The sequence below is a fragment of the Nyctereutes procyonoides genome, unplaced genomic scaffold, assembly GCF_905146905.1.
Source record: "Nyctereutes procyonoides isolate TBG_1078 unplaced genomic scaffold, NYPRO_anot_genome, whole genome shotgun sequence".
Lineage (NCBI taxonomy): Eukaryota > Metazoa > Chordata > Mammalia > Carnivora > Canidae > Nyctereutes > Nyctereutes procyonoides.
In genome coordinates, this window is record NW_026575033.1 from 6,585,224 (window position 1) to 6,607,504 (window position 22,281).

At 44.7% G+C, this 22,281-nt stretch overlaps 1 protein-coding gene across 1 annotated transcript in view; it reads left to right on the plus strand.

Moving 5' to 3' along the window:
- The window catches only part of ATP8A2 (ATPase phospholipid transporting 8A2), a 491,575-nt gene extending 469,547 nt beyond the window's left edge, over nucleotides 1–22,028 (plus strand). The window contains exons 35-36 of the mRNA XM_055317488.1: nucleotides 9,912–10,003; nucleotides 16,253–22,028. Of these exons, the coding sequence (XP_055173463.1) occupies nucleotides 9,912–10,003; nucleotides 16,253–16,350 (190 nt within the window). The 3' untranslated portion in view covers nucleotides 16,351–22,028. The remainder of the gene's footprint in view (nucleotides 1–9,911; nucleotides 10,004–16,252) is intronic.
- Nucleotides 22,029–22,281: the final 253 nt, after the last annotated feature.

Below are 22,281 nucleotides of genomic sequence, written 5' to 3' on the forward strand. Positions count from 1 at the left end.
TGCTAACCCAGTGTTGGGCATTGTGACAGATGGAGAGACAAATGATGGCAGGATCAGGCTGTGGAGACACAAGATAATAAAGACAGAATAAGACATCCCAAATCAGTAAATACAGAGCACAAATGCAACTTTATGTATGTAACCACACTGTTCTCAGCCCAGGGTGGGTACTGTGAAGAATGCCAAGACAGTATGACTTGGTCCCTGAGAGAACAGACCCTCTGGCCGAACACTCACATAGCATGTTAGTGCTTCTAGGAATCACCCCTTATGGTGCCTCCTCACCTGCCTAGTCTTTGTGGGTTTCTACAGGCTGAGGAATCCAAAATGGCATCTCTGGCTTGGATCTCTCTAGATCCCAATATTCCATGGCCTCCTGAATGTGTCAGAGGTAATTTGAAGCCTGACATCCAAAACTGGACTCATCGTCTTTCCCACTAAATCTGTTCTTCGGTGTTTCCATCTGGATGACCGACAAGGAGTTGTCCATTGTTCAGGATGCAGCTTCAGTGTTGATTCTTCTTAAAGCCTTCCTGAACTTTCTCTGAGTTATCACTCCTCAGTTTTACCACTTTTGAGGCCCATATAATCTCCATTATGGCACTCATCACCTTTGCCATAATATACGTCTACATGGCAAGGTCACTTCAGAGACTATGAGCATCAGGAACAGCACTGGATCTCACACATAACAGGTGCAGCATAATTGCACCATAATTGCTAAATGAAAGGAAGTCATGTTTTAAAAGCAGATGTGTATGGACTGGCAGAAAGAAGGAGAATGATTCACTACCACCTAATGGAACAGAATTTATAAAAGCCCCCTAGCTCCAGGGTCATAACTCCTATATTATTGGAATCTTAAGCTAGAAAACCTATTTTGTTTTTATTCTTGTTATTTCCCTCATTACATTATTCTTACTAAGGCAACATGTGTAGGTCTGGAATGTACATGAGCCTATAAGGTTCGTAGTTTTTGATGTTCAGATTATAAGGCGTAAAATAAGTTACCAATTAAGGCTATGAAATCTCATTCTCTAGGGATCCTTAAAAATAGGTTAAAATTTCAGTAGTCTGATAGATTGGTAGATGTTAACCTCACCTGAAGGAAAAGGAACTTTGGAGACTAGCTTTTTTCTTGAGGAACCTGTCAGATTTGTTTTGAATATGGTCCAGTAACTTAAAAATAAGTTTCTAAAAATACTTATTTGTTTTTGGCTTTGTATGTCAGCTGTGATTCCTAGCAGCTGTAACTCCTGACAAGATCCAAAAACAGATTTGCAATTATTTGCTATATTCTCCATGTTCCTGCTCTTTGGCAGTTATGCACGTGTGATTTTTGCAGGAATAGCCTTCTGACAGAAATGTGATATTAAGAGTTTATTATTCCCTGACATAATGCTTCTTAGCTCCCTGCTTCTTCCTAAACTGCTCATTTTGTGAAACAGGAGGACACTACCACCTCTAGGATATGTCGGCTTCTAAACAGAGCCTGTCTGGATGGAGTTGCATGAGGTTGGGTTTCACCATCATTACTGGGGAGGCACCAAGATTGCATTTACGTTTGGTGAAAGTACATAATATACAGCTTTTGTATCCATAAGTCACAGTTGGCATGCACACTTCAGCTAGGATAGAACACAATCAAAGAAAACACATTAGCTTCAGCATCCCCCACATCATTAGCAACAGTTCATGGTATGGGAGGGAATTTACTTCAGTTCAGGACTCATTCCTTCTCTTTTCCGTTTAATTGAATTTTCTTTTTTAAAAATTGTGATAAAATTCACATAGCGTAAAACTTACTATTTTTTTGCAATCTCTGCACCCAACATGGGGCTTGAACTCATGACCCCAATAACAAGAGTCTCATGCTCTACCAACTGAGCCAGCTAGGTGCCTCATGCTTACCATTTTATTTTATTTTATTTTTCATGCTTACCATTTTAAAGTGTATAATTCAGTGGCATTTAGTACATTTACAATGTTGTACAGCCATCACCACTGTCTACTTCCAGAACATTTTCACCAAAGGAAACCTCACGTGCTTTAAACAGTCATTTCCCATTTTCTTCCTCCACCTATCCACACTATAGTTCCTGGCAACCACTACTCTTCATTTCTTTTTACATACTTATCAATTCTGGACATTTCATACAATCATGTGATATATGGCCTTCGGAGTTTGACTTCTTACTGTAATGTTTGGCACTTACCATGATGTTTTCAAGGCTTATCCATGTTGTACCATGTCTCAGTACTCTGTTCCTTTTCATGGCTGAGTAATAATCCACTGCATGGAATATACTCGGTTTGTTTCCATTCATCAGTTGATAAGCATCTGGATTATTTTCATCTTTTAGCTGTTGTAAATAATGCTGCTATAGATACTGGTATACAAGTATCTATTTAAGACCATTTTCAATTTTTTGGATGTATACATTGGAGTGGAATGGCTGGGTGATACAGTGTTCTATGTGGAATTTATTGAAGAACAGTGGCTGCACCATTTTATAATCCCACCAGTAATGTGCAGGGCATCCAAATTCTCTACCTTGTCTCCAATACTTGTTATTTTCTGTTTTATGTTTGTTTTTTAATTATAGCCATCCTAGTAGATGTTAAGTTCTCTTTGTGATTTTGATTTGTATTTCCCTAATGACAAATATCTTTCCATGTGCTTGTTGGCCACCGTATTTACTCTTTGGATAAATGTCTATTTAACTCCTTTGCCCATTTTTTAATTAGATTGTTTGTCTTTTTTGTTGTTAAGTTTTGGGGATCTTGATATATTCTGGATACGAGGCCTTTATCAGATATGTGTTTTGCAAATACTTTCTCTAATTTCGTGGTTGCCTTTCTACTTTCTTGATAACGTCCTTTGATGAGCAAAAGTTTTTAATTTTTTTTCCTTTTTTTTAAATTTTTATTTATTTATGATAGTCACAGAGAGAGAGAGAGAGAGAGAGAGAGAGAGAGGCAGAGACACAGGCAGAGGGAGAAGCAGGCTCCATGCACCGGGAGCCCGACGTGGGACTTGATCCCGGGTCTCCAGGATCGTGCCCTGGGCCAAAGGCAGGCGCTAAACCGCTGCGCCACCCAGGGATCCCCAAAAGTTTTTAATTTTGATGAAATACGTTTATTTTTTCTTTTGTTGCCTGTGCTTTTGGTGTCATATCTCTGAAACCGTTACCAAGTCCAAGGTTATAAAGATGAATAGTGGGGATGCCTGGGTGGCTCAGAGGTTGAGCATCTGCTTTTGGCTCAGGGCATGATCCTGGGGTCCTGGGATGGAGTCCCACATTGGGCTCCCCGTAGGTAGCCTGCTTCTCCCTCTGCCCATGTCTCTGCCTTTCTCTCTCCTCTCTGTGTCTCTTGTGAATAAATAAATAAAATCTTTTTTAAAAAAGATGAATAGTTGTTTATAAAGATTAAACAACTCCTCTGTTTTCTTCTAAGATTTATATAGTTTTAACTCTTATGTTTAACTCTTTTATCCATATTTAGTCAATTTTTGTATATGATTGCAGGTAAAGACCCAACCTCATTCTTTTGATTTGGAAATCCATTTGTTCCCAGCAGCATTTGCTGAACAGACTATTCTTTCCTCATAAAATGATTTTGGTAACCCAGCCAAAAATCAATTGACCATAGATATATTTGAGTTTATTTCTAGGCTCTTAATTACATTACACTGATTGTCTACCTTTTTTTTTTTTTTGATTGTCTATCTTTATGCCATTGCCACTATTCTTATTATCATAGCTTTATGTTAAGTTTGGAAATAAGGAAATTTGAGTCCTATAACTTTGTTCTTACTTTTTCAAGATTATTTTGGCAACCTGGGTGTCCCTTTCAGTTCCCTATGAATCTTAGGATAAGCTTTTCCATTTTTGCAAAAAAGACTATTGGAGTTTTGCCCAACTTCTTGATTAAAACTTCCAACAAATGCTTTGAAATAGAAGTGGTGAAAGCAGGCTTCCTTTGTCTTGTTCCAGGTTATAGATATATAGCTTTCAGTCTTTCACACTGAGTATGATGTTAGCTATGGGTCTCTCATAAGTGGCTTGTGTTGTGTTGATTAATTTCCCTTCTATTCTTAGTTTGATGAATATCTTTATCATGAAAGGGTATTGGATTTTGTCAAATGCTTTTTCTGCATCAATTGAGATCCATCATTCTGTTAATGTGTGGTATATTACATTGATTGATTTCTGTGTATTGAACCATCCTTGCATCGCTGGGATAAATCCCATTTGATCATGGTGTGTAATCCCTTTATTATACTGCTGAATTCAGTTTGCCAGTATTCTCTTAAGGATTCTCTCTCCTTTTTTTGAACCAAAATCTCATAGATTTAGATTATCCTTCCCGATCTTAATTTGTACTTTTTATTCTTCTTTCAATTATTCAAAATTAACCAAATATTTGGTTGTGTTTCCTTTACCTTTTTTCCATATCTTTGTGAGTAGATAGCTTCCAAAACATATATAGATGATAGAATACTATAAAGGGAAAATGTTCTTATCACCCCTTTCTATTTTGAGCTTTTTCAATATTATTGTTCATGAGAAATTTTGGTAATGTTCATTCATGATGCTTCTTTTCCTTCACAAAGAAGAAAAAGAGAAATTGGGAAAATAATATTCCTTTACATTTCAACATTGGAGCACATAGAGAAGACAGTTTCACAAACATCTCCACTAGAATGTTTAATAAGCTCTAGGACACTTTTCATTACCTTAAGCTTTGTCAAACTTGTGGCTATTTTAAGGGTCTCCAGAAAAGGTTTTTGTAAGCATGGCAAGACTTGGAAAGGATAGTTCTGTGATGTTTTTCTTTGTAGCCATAATGTTTTCCAGTCATTAGGTCAGGGAAATATATACATTATTCACAGAAACCATGTAAAGTCAATATGGTAGGGCAGCCGGGGTGGCTCAATGGTTTAGCGCCTGCCTTCAGCCCAGGGCCTGATCCTGGAGACCTGGGATCGAGTCCCGCATCGGGCTCCCTGCCTGCTTCTCCCTCTGCCTGTGTCTCTGCCTCTCTCTCTCTCTCTGTCTCTCATAAATGAATAAATGAAATTGTAAAAAAAAAAAAAAAAAGAATTTAAAAAAATAAAGTCAATATGGTAGACTGAGCTGACTCAAGACTTTTCCAGATGCATAGAAATTCTCAGTGAAATATGAGCAAAGAAAGGGTTTTATTTATTTATTTATTATTTATTTATTTATTTATGATAGTCACACAGAGAGAGAGAGAGATTGGCAGAGACACAGGCAGAGGGAGAAGCAGGCTCCATGCACCGGGAGCCCGATGTGGGATTCGATCCCGGGTCTCCAGGATTGCGCCCTGGGCCAAAGGCAGGCGCCAAACCGCTGCACCACCCAGGGATCCCAAGAAAGGATTTTAATACGTAATCAAGTTCAAAAGAAACACATAGAAACCCAGGTATCAAAAATGAAGAGACATAAGAGCCAGTAGGCTAAGAGGAAGATGAAGCCAAAGAAGAGGTATCAGACTGTATAAAAGGCTCAGGGACTGATGGTTCAGATTAATGTAGAGATAGGAGATAAAACCTCAGTCCCGTGTGAGATGGAAAAAAGCTCTATGCATAAAGCTGCAAATTTGACAGGGCTGTTATTTTAATGAAATAGAGACTAGGAACAATTAACCTATTAGATTGACAATGCAGCAATGTGGAGGAAAGATTTATCCACTAGAAACTGGAAGCCTATGCTTATGTATGAGGTCCAGTTTTAGACTATTCCCAATGCTATAGGAACTAAGCTAATATAAAAATTGATGTAACCCATAGGATCCTGGCAGAGGCAAAAGAAAATCATTCTGAAGAATGATTTCATAACTAGAACACATATAGTAAATGAACTACAGTGAAGGAGAGTCATGGAATACTGCAGACATTTATTAGCTTCCCCTCTCCACCAAAGCATTGGAGATGCAAGGAATGTCTGAAAGAATCTATAAAATACTGAAGAAAGAAGATACAGAAATCAAAAAGCAAGAGTAAGACCGTATGTAAGAACAGATGGGTCTGGAAAATAAACATGAAAAGGGTATTAATCTAAATTAAAGCATGCCAGTCAGCTGAATAATAGTTTCAATAAAGTTAAAGAAAGAAAGGAAATGGATAATGTAGAGGAGATACAGTGATGTGGAAGATAGAATTCTATATGTAAGAAGCTCCTGCATAAGAAAAAACAGAGAATGGGGCACAGTCAGTATTGGGAGTGTTTTGCATTAATGAAGATAACTTTTGAGTTATAGTGGCTTTCCAGGTCTGAGCAGCTGAGCAGGATATAAATCTATATACAAATATATAAATATATAAATATATAAATATATATACAAATCTATACCTAGTCACACTAAATGTTGTAATGAAACTGCAAAACACCAAAGACAGAGTAATTAGAAAATTATCTAGAAGGAAAAAGATTACCTGCAAAGAACTAGTTCTGTAAATGAGGAGATAATTAAAAAGAATATAAGATAGGAAAAAAGAAGGCACGAAGAAAAATGATACACGAGAAGCATAAAATAAATGACACCAGTTAGACGTATTTTAGAATATATTAGTTGTGTAGCATATATATGTAAAATAAAAGTATGAAACACAGAAGATTATTTCTAATCATATTATAATAGAAGGGAAAAGAATGGGATCTGGGAGGAATATAAGGGACTTCATATTTGATATTTTATTTTTGTTAAAATTTGAAGTAGGGGTGCCTGGCTGGCTCGGTCGGAGGAGTCTGTAACTCTTGATCTCAAGGTCATGAGTTCAAGCTACACATTGGGTGTAGAGATTACTAACAAAATAAATACACTTAGAAAAAAATGTGAAGTAGTTCCCACAACCAGGACAGGACTTGGTGCAAGAGTGCAAATAGAGACCAAGTACCACGTCTGTGTCTGAGTGTGTGAAAGTTACAAGTCAAGCTAACAAATAGCCATATACCTTGATCAATATACCTTCATAAAGAGGGTGGTGCTTTGTGATTCCCAGATCCTTTGGGATTGGAGCCAGAAAGTGGTGGCATGGAGAATAGTTAGCTGTGCTGTTCCCCCCACCCTCTCTTCCAACCCCAGCTCTGTGCTGCACTGAGAGGGGTTTGCGCACATTTGTTTGGACATCTCCATCCATACACACCCCATGCAAAAAAAACACTCATTGGCCACCCACAAGCTGAGGAGTGTGTACACTGGCTATAGGATCTGCTCTTATGAGGATAGAGCTAGTGAGGAGGTCAGGTTGGCCTTAGATAACTAACTTGGAGAGGTATCACTCCACAGAGACTTCTGATGTCCCAAATACCGGGGCCAGGTGACAGGCATGGGCTTGGTGAACATGTCTCCTTGACCCTATGGACCCTTTGCCACATGGAAGGAAGGGCTGGAGGAAAGAGTGGGTCCCTTTAAAACAAGGGGTCAAGCAGTGGAACTACCATTTGCTAAAGCTGAGCAGGTTGGTGGACCTTTGCTGTATTAGTTTCTGTGTTTGGAGTGTTTCATTATAAAAAAGAGAGAAAAGCATATAGTATTTCACATGGGAATTAGGGACATCTGCCTAGCACAGAGGCAGGGGCAAGAACACAACCAGCAAAGCATCCTGTGACCTTTGTATTTGGTACAGCTCAGTCTCTGTTTCCTCACCTGCCCACTGAGGGACCAAGATGTGTGATTTCCCACTTGTGTGGTCCTGTGAAGTTCTCATTCGCCCCACAGCAAGGTAGAGCTTCTGGACCTAAGCATGGAGGGATGAGGATGGCCAGGGCAGAGGAGGGGTATGAGAGCAGAGCCTAGGCTGCATCTGTGCACTAGGTTCCTGGGGAGGGAATTCCTTTCCCTTACCACAACCTGGCTGGGAAGTGTGCCCTCCAGAGCTGCGGCTCAGCCCTCAGGAGCCCCCCCTTCATGCCCTGGGCAGAGCCTTGGCAGTGCCTTCCATTGAGGAATCCTGGCCAGAGCTGGGTCAGACAGGGAGGACAGCCCTTCATTACCCTCCCCCCATGTCCTAAAAGTAGCCAGTGCAGGGGGCACCAGCCTGTCAGGGGGCAGTGAGCTCACAGAGGGTCAGCACAGGGCACGCTAACGGGCTTGTCCTTGTTCATCTGCTCCTCTCTGCCTGCTGTCTGGGGCAGTTGCTCAGCAGGGCCCAGTGAGAATAATCGGCACATGGAAGAAAAGGCATGAGAGAGAAGGGAAAGCCAGTGTGAACGGATAGAAAAAAGTGTTTTTCCTCATCATCCATCAAACATTTTGCCAAGCTTAGCTAGTTGAGGCTTACCTCTAATTGGTGATGAATTAAATGTTGTCCTTTCAACCAGCATAATCAGAAAAATGCTCTCTTCTGGCAATGCAAGTGCAAAGCGAACTTTAGCTCGAAAACTCTTGAGAATACCTGGGCCCTGTTCTTCTTTCAAGGCCCTTGAGGTTGCTGTGAAGTGGACTCCGGTCAGGAGACCATCCTTCTCTGGCTCAAAGCCCATAAGACAGGGTACTGGGGGAGGTGCTCAGGTCAGCAGACAACCACAGCTTCTGTGCTTTCACGGACAAACAACCCGTCACGGGTGGATTTGTCTGCTAAGGCTGCCATCGCAAAGCACCACAGACTGAATGGCTTAGCAGGAGTTTCTTTTCTGACTCTTCTGGCATTCTAAGATCAAGGTGTTGGCAGTGTTGGTTCCTTCTGAGGCTCCTCCCCTAGTAGATGGCTGCCTGCTTTGTCTTCATATGGTCTTCCTTCTGTGGGTGTCTGTGTCCTAATCTCCTCTCCCTAAGAGGGTACCAGTCCTATTAGATGAAGACCCACCCTAGTGACCTCATTTAACTTAATCACCTTATTAAAGATTTCATCTCTTGGGGTGCCTGGGTGGCTCAGTTGGTTAAGCTTCTGCCTTCAGGTCAGGTCATGATCCCAGGGTCCTGGGATCAAGCCCCACATTGATCTCTCTGCTGATGGGGAGCCTGCTTCTTCCTCTTCTCCCTACTTGTCTTCTCTCTCTCTCTCTCTCTCAAATTAATTAATTAATTAATTAATCAAATATTTTTTAAAATATAAAGATCCCATCTCCAAATACAGTCCCATTCTAGGTAACTAACTGGGGGTTAAGACTTCAACGTATGAATTGGGAGGGAATACACTTTAGCCCTTATCAGAAGGCATTGGCAAACTCCCACACTCCAGGAATCTCCTGGAACAAGTGACATTGTAATGATAAGAAAACAAAGACCTGTGGCCTACCTGGGCAGTTTTAAAGTACCCCCCCCCCCTTTTGCTATATAGGAATAAACAACAGCTGTGCTCCATAGTTCTTACAGGGGCAGCAAACTTGCAGGGAATCATTTCAGGAAAGGCAAGAAGAGCTCCTAATCCTTGTGTTTTCCAAAAAGACTCACCTTGATTTTCACTGTTTCAAAATTAACAATCAGGTTGTGCAGAAAAAAGTCTCTTGCTGGGGACCCAAGGCTCTCACCCTGGTACAGCTGTTGGCTTGGGAAGAGGCGGCTGCAGGTGAAACAGAGGCATTAAGACATTGACCATAGAAAGAGATCACTGCTCACAGAAGTGTTCTGGAAAGCCAAGGGTGTGCCTGGTATAAAAGTGCACTTGTAGTGCACTTCAAGTAAGAGGAAGACAGTGTGGAGAGGCGTTACGTACAGGACAGACTGGAAACAGAGCGCCTCTTAGAAGAGGGAGTAGTGCACTCAAGGTGTCAAGATAGCATCTACCGTAAATAATAGAGCTCTTCACCAAACTGGACGTTTTCCTTGACATGAGGAAGCCTTTCTCCCCCTGATTTATTTTGCAAACTAAAGTCACTGGGTGAGGCCCTTTGAGAGGTGTTCACGTGAACCGAGACTCACTGTGTTTGATCTACCCACAGGATGAATGAACGTGACCGCCTCCTGAAGAGGCTAAGCAGGAAGACGCCCCCCACTCTCTTCCGGGGAGGCTCCATCCAGCAGTGTGTTCCCCGTAAGTACCCGCGCCACATTCTGGTCAGCCTGATCCCAGCCATGCAGGGAAGGCAATGGCTTCATTAAGGCTTGCTGGTGCTGATAGGGATGGAGACCGCTGTCCAGCCAGAGCCCCACACTTGGGGGTGGAATTTGTGTGTTTGGCCCAAGGCAAGTGAGGCTTGAGTGTAGGTAATTCCCTAGGACCCGATCAAATGCCTGAATGATAAAATCCTGAAACTTAAAATCTTGATGTGGTCGAGATCCTTCTGTCAGCCTCCCAATAGGATTTTGAACTAGGGCTGAAGTGATCTTACTTTTGAATTATTGGCCCCAAAGATAGCAATATGCCCTGTCTTACTTAATATTAGCTTATTAATTAAAACAATGACAAACACTGGGGAAAAAAAATCTCTGTACATTTCCCAGGAAGGCTGCCCTGAGTCCAGCAAGTCCAGCTGCTCCACAGTCCACTTGACAGTGGAGGCCAGGCCTGATTTCTGCTGAAGGGTCCAGACCCAAGCCAGGGACAGTGGGAATGCACCAGACCCCAGGGGAGGGGGCAGGAGGCTATGAAAAGAGATGGGTGGCAGAGCTCAGGGGGATTGTGGGGCCATTTCAGCAATTCAGCCACTTGGCTCCCTGCAGAGGGGCGTTGTTAGCACAGGTGTCCTTTAGGAGGCAGTCACCTACCTTCCTCAAGGTGAGGCCTGTTGGCACAACATCTGTCACCTGCTTCTGCCCCTCCAACTCCTGCTTCTTTTTCCAGCGCCCTCTCTCTCTCACATTGCATCTCTTCTCTTCAACAACACTGCTTCCTGCTTTCTCTTCTTTTCCTGAGGTGTTCAGAAGGAAACAGGGATGGTTTAGGAGAAGTAAAGAATCATTGTATCCATACTACAAGTACTGAGGGGTCTATATCAGGCTCAGTTGAGCTCTACCCATCAATAGATCTTCACAGACTTTCTCACAGAGGAAGGAAAGGGATGGACTCCCTCTCCTCACTTTCCCACGTGGAATATCAACATGACAGAGACCAACTCCATATGGCATCCCACGTGCTTTGTGTCCCGTCCCAGGGAGTAGGTGGTATCAGCCCTGAGAGCACCTGCAGACTCAGGTCAGCATAGTAACTGGCCCCACAAGGCCCAGCGATCTGGGTCATAGCCATGATCTCTCTGATCCAGTGTCCAGGGAGTAAGTCTGTGGGGCCTGCTTCTGAAGCAGGGCTGCCTGGGGGTCTTGCCTCAGCTCTGTCACTTTTTTGTGAACTTAGGTAAGTTAACCTCTCTGTTTCTGTATCTGTAAAATGGAGAAGATGTAAGAACTGAGTTTTTTGAGAGAATTAAATTAGAGCATTTATACCAAGTGCCTAGAATAGTACCTGACAATATAGAGTCCAATAAATGTGAGGTATTACGGGTGGTTTTTTTTGCCACTAGTTGAGTAACTTTGGGTGACATACATATTTCTCTAAACTTTCCTCCAGTGGGGGAAAAAGGAAATCTAATAATATACATCTAAAAGGAAAAAAAATAATACACATCTTACACAGTCTTTGTGAGGCTTCAGGATGGTGTATGTAAAGCACCTTCTCCATAGCAGGCACAGAGAAAATGAGTACCGATTCTGTAAATGGTGGGGTTCATGCCATGGAGCCCTGCTGCTTCCCTAACAAATATTTCAGAATAACCCTAGAAAGAATATATAAGGTACATATATTGAGATCAAAGACTGAGTAAGAACTTTTGTGAGAGAGTCATAAAATGTCTTGAAATAACTACTAAAATTTTTTTCTTAACTCTTAGGATTTTGAAGGACAAAAGAAATTGATAATGAATGAGTATAAGAAAAAGCCTCTAAAGTCACACCACATTTTATTTTTTTTAAGATTTCACTTATTTATCTGACAGCAAGAGAGAGAGGGAAGGGAAAGCACAGAGGCAGAGGGAGATGGAGAAGCAGACTCCTCGCTGAACAGCGAGCCCTGGAACTCGATCCCAGGACCCTGAGATCATGACCTGGTCTGAAGGCAAATGCTTAACCAACTGAGTCACCCAGGAGTCCCTCACCACAATTTAAAAACACCCACCAACTAATAGTAAAAAGCCAATCACTAACCAAACATTCTGTCAGAAATAACTAGAGAAGGCCATGGAGCAATGAGAAGTGGCCCTGGCCTATGAGATGTTCTGTGTTCTCCTCTCAGCCTCTGCCTAGCTATCCCTCCTGGGTCTGTCCTCCACTGTCCTGCGCCTGTCTTCCCAGGAAACTGGAAGGAAAACTCTCATCTTGGCAACATTTTTGAGTTCCTTACAGGCCACCAACACACAGTATTTATAACTGAGATCAGCATTTCCTATAGTTTCATTTCCTTGTTGTCCTCATGGTCGCCCCATCATTTCTGTTGCTTTTAGGAATCTTTTTCACAGGAAACTTCTACTCTCATGAAGATGTTATCAGAGCTATTTAAGAGGAGTTTTATTAAAAACAAAAACAAAAAAAAAAAAGAGGAGTTTTATTCCAAAATAATGGGGGAATAATGACATGATTTTATGGACTTCACCAAGTGTTCTTTGGGGAGAACAAAACCACTAAGACACTCGGCTACCCCTCTGCGTCCTTTCACTTACCTCGTTCTGCTCCAGGATTCTGGCTACTGCTGAGCATGTAGGAAGCAGATGCACTGGGAAGTCAGCCCGGGGAAGTTCAGAAGTTCGGTCCATCCAGGGCTTTCCCTAGGCCCCATCACTACTTTGTGGCTGCCAGGACTTCCTGAAAGACAAATGAAAGTGGGAAAGGCTAAGAGCTGGAGGCTTCCTCTGAGTTCCCCATTTGGATACAAATGGTATCTAAATGTTCACCAGGTAGAAGCTGGTGACCTGATGGTGGTTGTCTTTGTCAGGCTGAGGGGTGCTGGCTGGACAGGAAGAGGCTATTTGGGTGGTTATAGTCTGTTGTTCCACTAAAGTTTTCCCATTACAGCCCTAACTTCTAGCAGGCCTGCTTTCTGAAAGGAAAATACTGTATCTGAACCAGTGAGATACCCCTGCCCTAGGATAACCCTACCAAGCTATCCTCCTTTTCTTCTTGAGTTGCAGAGTTCACTTTAAGTCTCTGCTGTGGCTAAGAAAGTCTAGTGAAGAAAGTCTTAGTGCATAACATTCTGGAAACATGATGGTAGATGCAACCAATGGGAACTGCTGGCACAAGCCTTTTGGTAGTAACTTCGGGGTGTTCAGCTTATCCCAGGAGAAGAAACTGCTATTGGGAAGGTCCTCTCAGATGGACACCTGCAAGCCCTTCCCAGTCTGGAGTGGCTGAGGAATCCCACCAGAAGGCCCTTGTACCAGTGAGACAAATACAAGCCACAGAAGCCTTACAGCTACATGCTCTATTCTGTCACAGTAGGCAGAGGCAGGATGTGAATGAAAACGACTTTTGCTCCTTCTGCTTGAACAAGGAGTAGACTGTTCCAAATGCTAAGATACCTTTCCCCAAAGGACACTCCCAAACGTGTTTTTTTGTGTGTCTCAACAAGTCCCCTGCATTTCTTCCTCTCCACCAGGACCCTCCCTCCAAAAAACCCACCAAAAAAGACAGGTAGCAGTTGTTCTGTTTAGATGGGTTGTTGCACCAATTTCCCTTCTTCACTGGTATGAAGGTAGAGGCTTCCTCCCTTGGTGCTGAGTGTGAATTGGCCCTGAATGAAGGAGAGGGTTCTGTGACCTGGGTATAGTTAGCCTTGGAAAAGCTGGGCACCCATTTAGGGGGTTGGAGCTCTGAGGGAACTTCGACCTCACCTGGTCCAGGCCCTTTATATTACAGAACAGTGAACTAAGGACACTCAGAGAAATTAAAAAATCCATGGTCCCATGGCCAAGTTACTGCCAAGCAAGGATTAGAACCACCTTTCTTGCCTCAGGCCCTGGGTGCCAGGATCCAAGATGAAAGCAGAGCAGATGGAGAAAGCCGCCTGCAGGGTGGAGAGCTCAATAGTCATGGGCCTGCCACCAGAAAGGCTCATGAAGAGCGCTTGGAGGGTGCCCCCACTGGGCCAGAGCCACTTCTGCCGGGCTGAGGAGTGTCCACCCGGGGTGGCACGGCGGGCCACGGACTGCCCCGTGGCCCCCACAGGAAAACATCAGGTGTTTACTGGAAATGTTCCCTTTAGAAGAGTGCAGAATAAAAACTATCCTCAGTGACCACAGAGCACAGCCTGCGACTGGAGGAGCCAGTGTTGTTTGCTAGATTGTGCTTTGAGACATGCCAGGGAAAGGCATCTGGCCTAGGACTGCAGTAAAAAAAACACTTTGTGCTAGAGGGGCACCCACCTCAGAAGGCAGACACAGGACGTCTGCTCGTCTCCCCCTCTCCCTGGGCTTCCCTGATCAGGCACAGGGAAATCTAAAAGCTGTCAGAGAAACAAAGGAGAGAAGAGGCATTTCCTCTTCGGATCCCTCGAAGCCTCTGAAGCCTCGTGGTGTCAGAAAGCCATCAAAGGACGTTCAAGGGCCCTGCACCCAGCACCCCCAGGGCCCCCCTCTATAGGCCTGTGCCCCACATTCCAGCCCCAGGACATAGGCCTCCGCCAGATGGGGCTCACCCTGGCCAGGGGCTGCTGCGCCATGGCTGCCACATGGTGCCATCTTTTGGTTTGTGGATTTGGTTCTGGTAGAGATGGAGGTGAGCCAGTAGATGAAGATCTCCAGGGAAGATTCCTTTCTGTGCTTATCCTTCCCTAGTTCTTCCTACGCTCCCACCCACCCCTGCTACCTAGCCCGTGTCTTCAGTTGCCTTGCAGGTACCTGTGCTGAGAAGCCCTCGCCTCCCGGGGTGGCCCTCCTGAGCTATGGGGTTTTCTCAGGCGGTGGCCAGGAGAGCTGGGAAGCCAGCCCAGGGTCAGACACTCTGGTTTACGAGCATATGCAGAGTACAGAATCACCCTGCACATCCTCTGTCGGAGCCTCTTCCTCTTCCAGCCCCACCACAGCTGTGTTATACATTGCTGTTAGATGTCTTTGTAGTTCTGAAACTTTCCTTTGTAAGCCAAGTGTCCGAGTAAAATAATTAGCAATCCAGGAGGTGATACATGGGCACAATTTCTGATTTCTTGTTCTCCTTTAAAGAATGTGACAGTGGACTAACACATCCATTGACAAGTCATGTATACACATGGATGGGATTCGTCCTTTTCAGACATTTTACTGTGTGGTCTTTTGGTCAGAACGTCTAATCCAGCTGTAGGACGTTTTCTTAGCCCTGGCCCAGAAAGATTTGCCAACAGAGAGAGAGTCTTGTAAATAAATGCTCCTTTGGTGGGAAGGACCCTTGGGCTTTTGAATGCTAAACCTCTCTTAGAACTAGAGATGCAGAAAGAATGTTGGTCCTACAGAAGCACTGCCTGGGTTTGGCTCTCAGTTCTGTGACTCACTAGGTCTGTGACCCAGTGCCTCAGTTTCCCCATCTGTGAAATGGGAAGAATACCATCAGCTGTCTCATAGGGCCATCGGGAGGAATGAATGAGCTGTTTGTGTATAGTACATAGAACAGGCCTGATACACATAGCTTTTACTAATTGTTGGCAGCTGCTGCTAGTATTATTCTTATTATTATTGGAACTGATTGTAAGAGCCAGTCTTTCTGCGGCCCTGTAGCCTCTTGACTTTATCTTGCGATCTTTTCTTTATTTACACAAGAATAAACCCACTGTAATTTCTTATTAGCAGTCCAAATCAGTCCAGCTTAAAAGCAGGAATGCTCCAAGCATCACGTGCACATTGCCAGTTTTCACCACTAGCGTTGTGTGTGTGTTCCCTGGCATGTTTACGGCTTCATAAATTACCCAGCCAGCCTGTAGCTTCAGGCAGCTTGGGCCACTTCTGCAGCAGAGCAAGTCGCCTCTCCTCTTGATTGGTGCTGGGAAAGTGCAGACACAGACCAGTGACCCACTGTTTATGCTTCCCGGGCTGAGCTCAGCTGCAGGGAGGCTGCCCCCTGAATCCCTCCCACCCCAGCATCGGGCTTCAGCAGCCAGAACCAGTCAGGCCCTGTCTGGTCAGGCCTTGTCCTGCCCGACCCCACACTCTGCCCATGTTTCCCTTCTGAGCCACAGGTCTGTCTGTCCCGGTCCCCACCTCCCCGAGGCTGGTGAGCCCAGCGCATGGCAAAGGTCAGCTGCCTGTCGCCCACAAAAACATTTTTTCTAAACGCAGCGCGCTCCCTCGGTGGTCCTCTTAACCAAGCCCTGTGTGTGCTCCCCTTGCAGATGGGTATGCCTTCTCTCAAGAAGAGCATGGAGCCGTTACTCAGGAAGAGATAGTCCGTGCTTATGACACCACCAAAAGGAAATCGAGGAAGAAATGAGACGTGAATTGTCCTGATGGGTCCCAGGAAAGAGATGCAGTTTGTTGCACCCAGTGTTAACACATCTCTGTCGGAAGAGACTGGTGTCAGCAGCCAAAACACCACGAAACACATTTCTGTGGCCTTAGCCAACCAGTTTGTTAGATGCCCCTTCCCTGGCAAAGCTGGAGTAGACTCCGCAGGGGAAGCCATTCCGATCCCTTCCAGTTCGTCGGCAGTGCTTGGCCTAACTTCTGTGTATGTTATCATGAAGCAATCGGCTCTGCTCTGTGAGGTGTGAAATTAAAAGCGTTACGTTTCACCAATATTTAAACGTCAGTACTAGTTGGTCTGGGAGAAAGGTAAGAGAGTTTTCTGTTGCGTGAGAAGCCCGTCTTGCGGACTCGGAGCAGGGGCACGCTCGCTTCCTGCGTTGTCGACTCACCGCTGGAGTCCGCCAGGCAGCACATGGGCTTCACGGCAGGCAGCTTGATGTCTCACTTTGATTCCTGTTTTGTTTGTCTGAAGTTGGCATAAGTCTCTTGATTGCGGTGAAATCACAGCCATGTCTGTCATCGGGGTGAGAGCGCTTATTCGAACCCCGTGGCCCCATCCCCAGCGCGCGGGTGCCTCCGGGGCTGTCCGGGCTTCCCTCATCGCAGACCTTGCGCATGGCAGACGCTGTGCTCCGTGCATGGCAGCCGGTGGGCAACCAGCCCAGATGTGCTCCACGTCTTGTCCTAGCACAGATTCACATGTGGATGCGAGCAATCGCTTCTGCCACCGCCCTTTCCCCTCCACTAACTAAAGAGAAGAAGCATGGCTATCCCGCCTAGACCCAAGTGTTTACCTGCCTCTTTCCGAGGACAGGGAAGCCTGCAGGGCAGTGCACTCCTGCTCTGATCAGGCCCTCAGTACGCATTTCCCGACCTCCAGCCCACTGGACCTTGGGCATCGCTTAAGTCAGACCACACTTGTTTTCTCGGGAATTCAGAGCCCATTTTGGATCTTCACTGTGGGGAAACCAGTGAATTAGTTTAGTGTGTCTCCCCAGCGAAGGGACACGTCTGTCCCTCTGTGACTCTAAAGTCAGAGAGGAGGAGGAGTGAACCCAGTGGGAGAGTAGGGGCCCTTGAGGCTGGTGGAGGAAGATGACCGTCAAAGGGGAAGGCAAGAGGCAAGGAACACGGAGACCGCGGGAGGAGGACACAGAGGACGCCTTAGCCACATCTCCTCGGTAGAAACTGAAATGAAGCCCAGGCAGTTGTGATCATTCGTGCAGGAGGCTAGGCAAGACATTGACATGCAGTTTTAATTGGAAAGAATTCCAAACGTTTCTATATGGATGAGGTGTCCTTCCTTATCGTCAGTGGTAGATACGGGTACCTCTGAAAATAAAGTGTCCCGAGTCTAAGACAGGAGGAGAAGTGCTGCGTCACTGACTTTCCAAACTGTGGAGTCCCACCTTCTAAATTTGGATAGAACTTGTGTGCCCTCAGGCATGAATGTGAGCACCTGGAGCCCTTAATAAATGGCCAGCCTGGAGGCACATTCTCTCCTCTCCGCTTTGGTTGCCAAACCAGATTTTTGGATGGCTTAACATAAATACTTCTGGGCAGCTGTTACTACTTAAAATGGCACAGTTCTTCTGGGGATGGCTGTGCTAAATTGGGAAATAAAACAATAGTGCACTTTGCTTCCTCATCCTTCATTTTTTGGAGCATCCACATCTTATTTGGCATTGTAATGACTTAAAGTATGATTTGCATTGACTGAGAAAACTAATCCTTTACTTATAAAGTGACCACGATCCAGGGAGGGCTTACAGGGAAGCAGAACAATGAATTGAACAGGTGAGGCTTAGAAAATTGCCATTCCTTCCTGCCCGAGGTGGTAAGCCATTTTTAAATACTAGAGCACTCAGCAAAATGAATCGCTGAGACTGTCATGCAGGAATTACAACCCCCTCCCCTAAAAAAATGTGCCTGGAATTACAATACACAGAGGTTTAGGTCTTTATTGGACACCCAGAGAGATGATGTCCTAAATACAGAGGAGAAACAAAAATTTGAATCAACTGTGTGGTAGGCATCCCGACTAAATGGTTTCATTTGGAACTAAGCCTTCTGGCAAGGGGAACTAAAACTCATTCTTTGTCTGACACTTAGCTCTTTCTTAAATTTAAAACCTTCTGATTTAGATTTTCAGATTACAGCATGTATATGTTTTGTTTTGGGCTTTTTGTTTTTTATTTTGTTTTTTTTTATGTTAAATGTGTTTTTTATGTTAAATGCAGTCACATTTTCTGAGACTGAAGTCTATATTCCAATTCTTTTGAGAACCAGACTAAACAGTGTTTGCAATACTGAAATATGTACACAGAAGGAAGCACTAGATGGGATACCTTTCTATTAATTCTCGTATATGATTAAGCTATCTGGTAAATGACTAAATTGGGCTTCAAGGAGGAGCAGCTGTCAATCTGTGCGATGTATGACAGTTAGCTGTGACCAATTCGGGGGCCGTGTCATTTGTCCTGTCTTCAAATTGAGGTCAGAGTGTCACACAAGCCCCTCCCCAGGGAGCAGGGTGGACTGGAGTAAGTTGCGTACTCTAGCTGTCAGCTCAGTGGAAACGCCACATGGGACTTGTCACTCTGCCACATGGTAAGTGACATGCAGGCTGGCAGGTCATACTTGGTCAGCACTCTAGAGCCGGCCTCTGGGTCGGGCTAAAACAGCAGGATCCACAGAGGCCCAGCCTCGGCCTGGTGTCATACGCAGATTGCCGATTCTTGAATGTGTGCTCCGTTCTGGCTGAGTCTGCAGAAGGAAGAGAGCAGCCATCGCATGCGCGTCTCTCTGAGTTCCCCTACGTCCTGGCACCCCAGCAAGGGTGGCCGTGAAAAGTGCACGTTAAAAAGGCAGGGTAGGGAAACAGAATGGACCAACCATTTCTGCCTGGTTGCCCAGATTAGCACTTCATTGCTAACCAGAATGGGCGTGATCATAATTTGGGGGTGCGGCTGATGTGTCCACCTTTTGTCTCTGCAGAATGTTCAGGACTTCTCGACCAGTGTTATGTTCACCCATCTCCCAGCACACATGTGATCATCTAGGGAGGGGATCGGTAGAGCATACAAAACCCGTGCTTTGGAGAAGGGAGATGCTGTTACTTTAATATTCGTGGAGTAATATCCTAAAATATGAACCTGAGTTTTGGTAGAGCATGGCTGGGAACTCTGTTGATGTTTTCTTTTCCTTGACAAGGCTGCAGGTCTTGCTGTAGGGAGCTGGCAGTGAAAATCAGTGATAACTTGTCAAGAAGCAGTGAAATGCAAAAAAAAAAAAAAAAAAAGTGAGTATGAGTAACTAATGTCTGAAAATGCATATAGACATATATATTATAGGCTTAACAATTGAATTTTTAAAAGAAAGCTAGAGTCTGTAATCTCCATTTGTTATAACAATGACCCTTTATCTCATTTTTTAAAGAGAATTTTCTATCCTGTTTCCGTTTCTAGAGGTTTATGTTTTAGACCATAAGTTGAATAGGATGTTTGCAAAACTCTGCTAGAGGGTAAGGTAGTCTTTCGTCTTGAACATGTGAAGGAAGTGCACACATTCCAGCTGGCGTTTGGCTTACTACCAAGAGTCATTGTCCCAAGGTAATTCAAGGAGTGATTCAGCCTCAGCATTTGAAATGTAGACTTCATCTCCTGGGGTCCATAAAAAATGGGAACAGGGAAACTGTGGTTAAGTAGAGCCTGAAATAATAACCTGGCAAACAAAGGAGTTTATTAGGTCAAAGTAAAGGATGGCATCCCCTATCACATTCGTTGAATGCTTTCTCCATACCAAATCTTGTAGTAGCAAATTTAGTAGTGATGGGGATAGTGAAAGAAAGCGCTCCCTCCTCAAAGGGAAAGCATACATCAGTTGGCTTTGTTGCTGGTTCTCCATTGGCCCAAGACAGTTTGCTGGTCTCAGTATAGCCTTGGGGGAGATTATTTAGCCTCATCCTGGCCACTTTCCCATCCTCAGAGGCAACGAGGATGGTGACAAAGGTTTCTAGTGGGTTGTAGAGGTGAGAGTTTGAGGTCCCCAGAATATATTAATAAGTATCCCCAAAAGGAATAGACATGGAATACTCTACCTTAATGTGTCATACTCTCTGTTTATTTTTGTCTCGGCATCCCACATTGTCCCACAGTACACATTTCCTTTGACATTACAAGAGCTGCATTGACTGCCAAGCCTCCACTAGCAGTCTGTTGAAAGCTCTCTCTTAGCTTGTTGGGTCTGAGTGTGGCAAACCGGCATGCCCTCTTCAACGGGAAGAAAAGGCTATATGGAGCCAACACAGGGTTGAGAAGCTGTGAAACAAAAGGGGGCAGAAAAGAAGGGCGAGCTCACCCTGTTACCCCACCCCAAGCATAATCCAGAGCTGTTAACTCTGACAAACACCTCTGCTCCCCTGACTGAGGGGAGACAAAAGAGTGATTCTTTTACACCCAGGCTGGCTCGTTTTCAATGACAATCTCTTGCCCTAGTTGCCTTAGAGACATCCACTCTGCTCTTTCTCTCAGGCTCCAGACCAAGAAAAACATGCTCACAAGATTAGCCCATCGGCATTTCTTCTGACCTGGCTAAAGAAAGAAAGGAGACCTGTTCCTTTTAAAAGTCAGGAACAAAGTGTCAGGTGGCTTTGATTTATGACAGAAATAGGAAGAAGAAAGTTGAGGTAATAGCGCTATCCAAATAACCCTGCCCAGGAACCCAAGGGGTCGAGAGGGCTTATCAAGAGCCTTTTGTAGGCAAGCTCTTCCGTATGGCAGAGAAGGGGCCAGAAGGAGGGGGACAGCCTGGAGATGAGGCTGTGAACTCACTTCCAATGGCACTGGACCCAGTCATCCCTAAGGACAGCCATGCACCTGCGGGTGGATCAGTAAACACCAATTAAAACATGGAAAAAAGAAAATCTGCCCTGTCATAGGGTTTCTCTGCTTCCCACAAGATCCCTGCACAAGTAGATGCTTTTCGGGTTTTTCATTAATGAAATCAGTGTGTGTGCTGACACGTGCATTCCTCCGCCGTCCTTCTCCCGCGTTGCCAGTGACTGCTGAGTTCGGAAGTGTGCCTGCTGCTTCCCAGGAGCCTCCCACTGAAGGGCCCCGCTACCAGCTGCAGCCCGGCCAGCTGCAGGGGTGGGGCGCGCAGGGCTCTGCCAGGAGCAGCCAGGTCTGCAGCCCAGGTCTGCAGCCGGGTGCCTCATCCTTCCTGCAGGTCACTGAATTGCTGTTTGAATGCAGCATCTTTGTGGTGTCTTTCCCATGCAAGCAAAGCCATGTGCCCTCCTGTCTGCTGTCACATCTGTGCTCAGATTGCTTAAATATTGTTTGCGACAGGGAGGTTTTAATCTGGTTATGCAGAGGGAAGCGGGGCTGTGGGGGCACGTTTAATTGGCTCCCAGCAGAGTAGTGAGCGCGTCTATGGAGTGTGGGGTTTTTTTGTTCCCTCTCTCTCGAAGTGTTACCATTTTCACGTCCTATTAATGTCCTCTGGTTGTTAAATTACGGCAGCACATTATAGCGGAGCTGGGTTCCCTCCTGGAGTGAATACAAATGAAGGGCATTTACTTGTATTTTTAGAGGTTTTGGAAAAATGTAGTGATTTGTGGCTTTGATCAATCCTGTTGACTGGTATATGTCTGCACAAATCTGTTTCAAATAAATCTTTTGTTAAAGTAAATGATTGGACCGTGATTTATTTTGGAGTTTTGTCTTGCACTAATAAGCTGTCACTGCCATAGGGACTCGGGACAATAGCACAGAGGTTTTGTCAGCAGGTACAGGCCATGTATACTCTCTGCCGCAAGAGCTGATGGCCAAGGAAATGCAGTTCAATGGCAGGAGCGCAGGAGAATCTGAATTGTAGATTAACATGAGCTGTG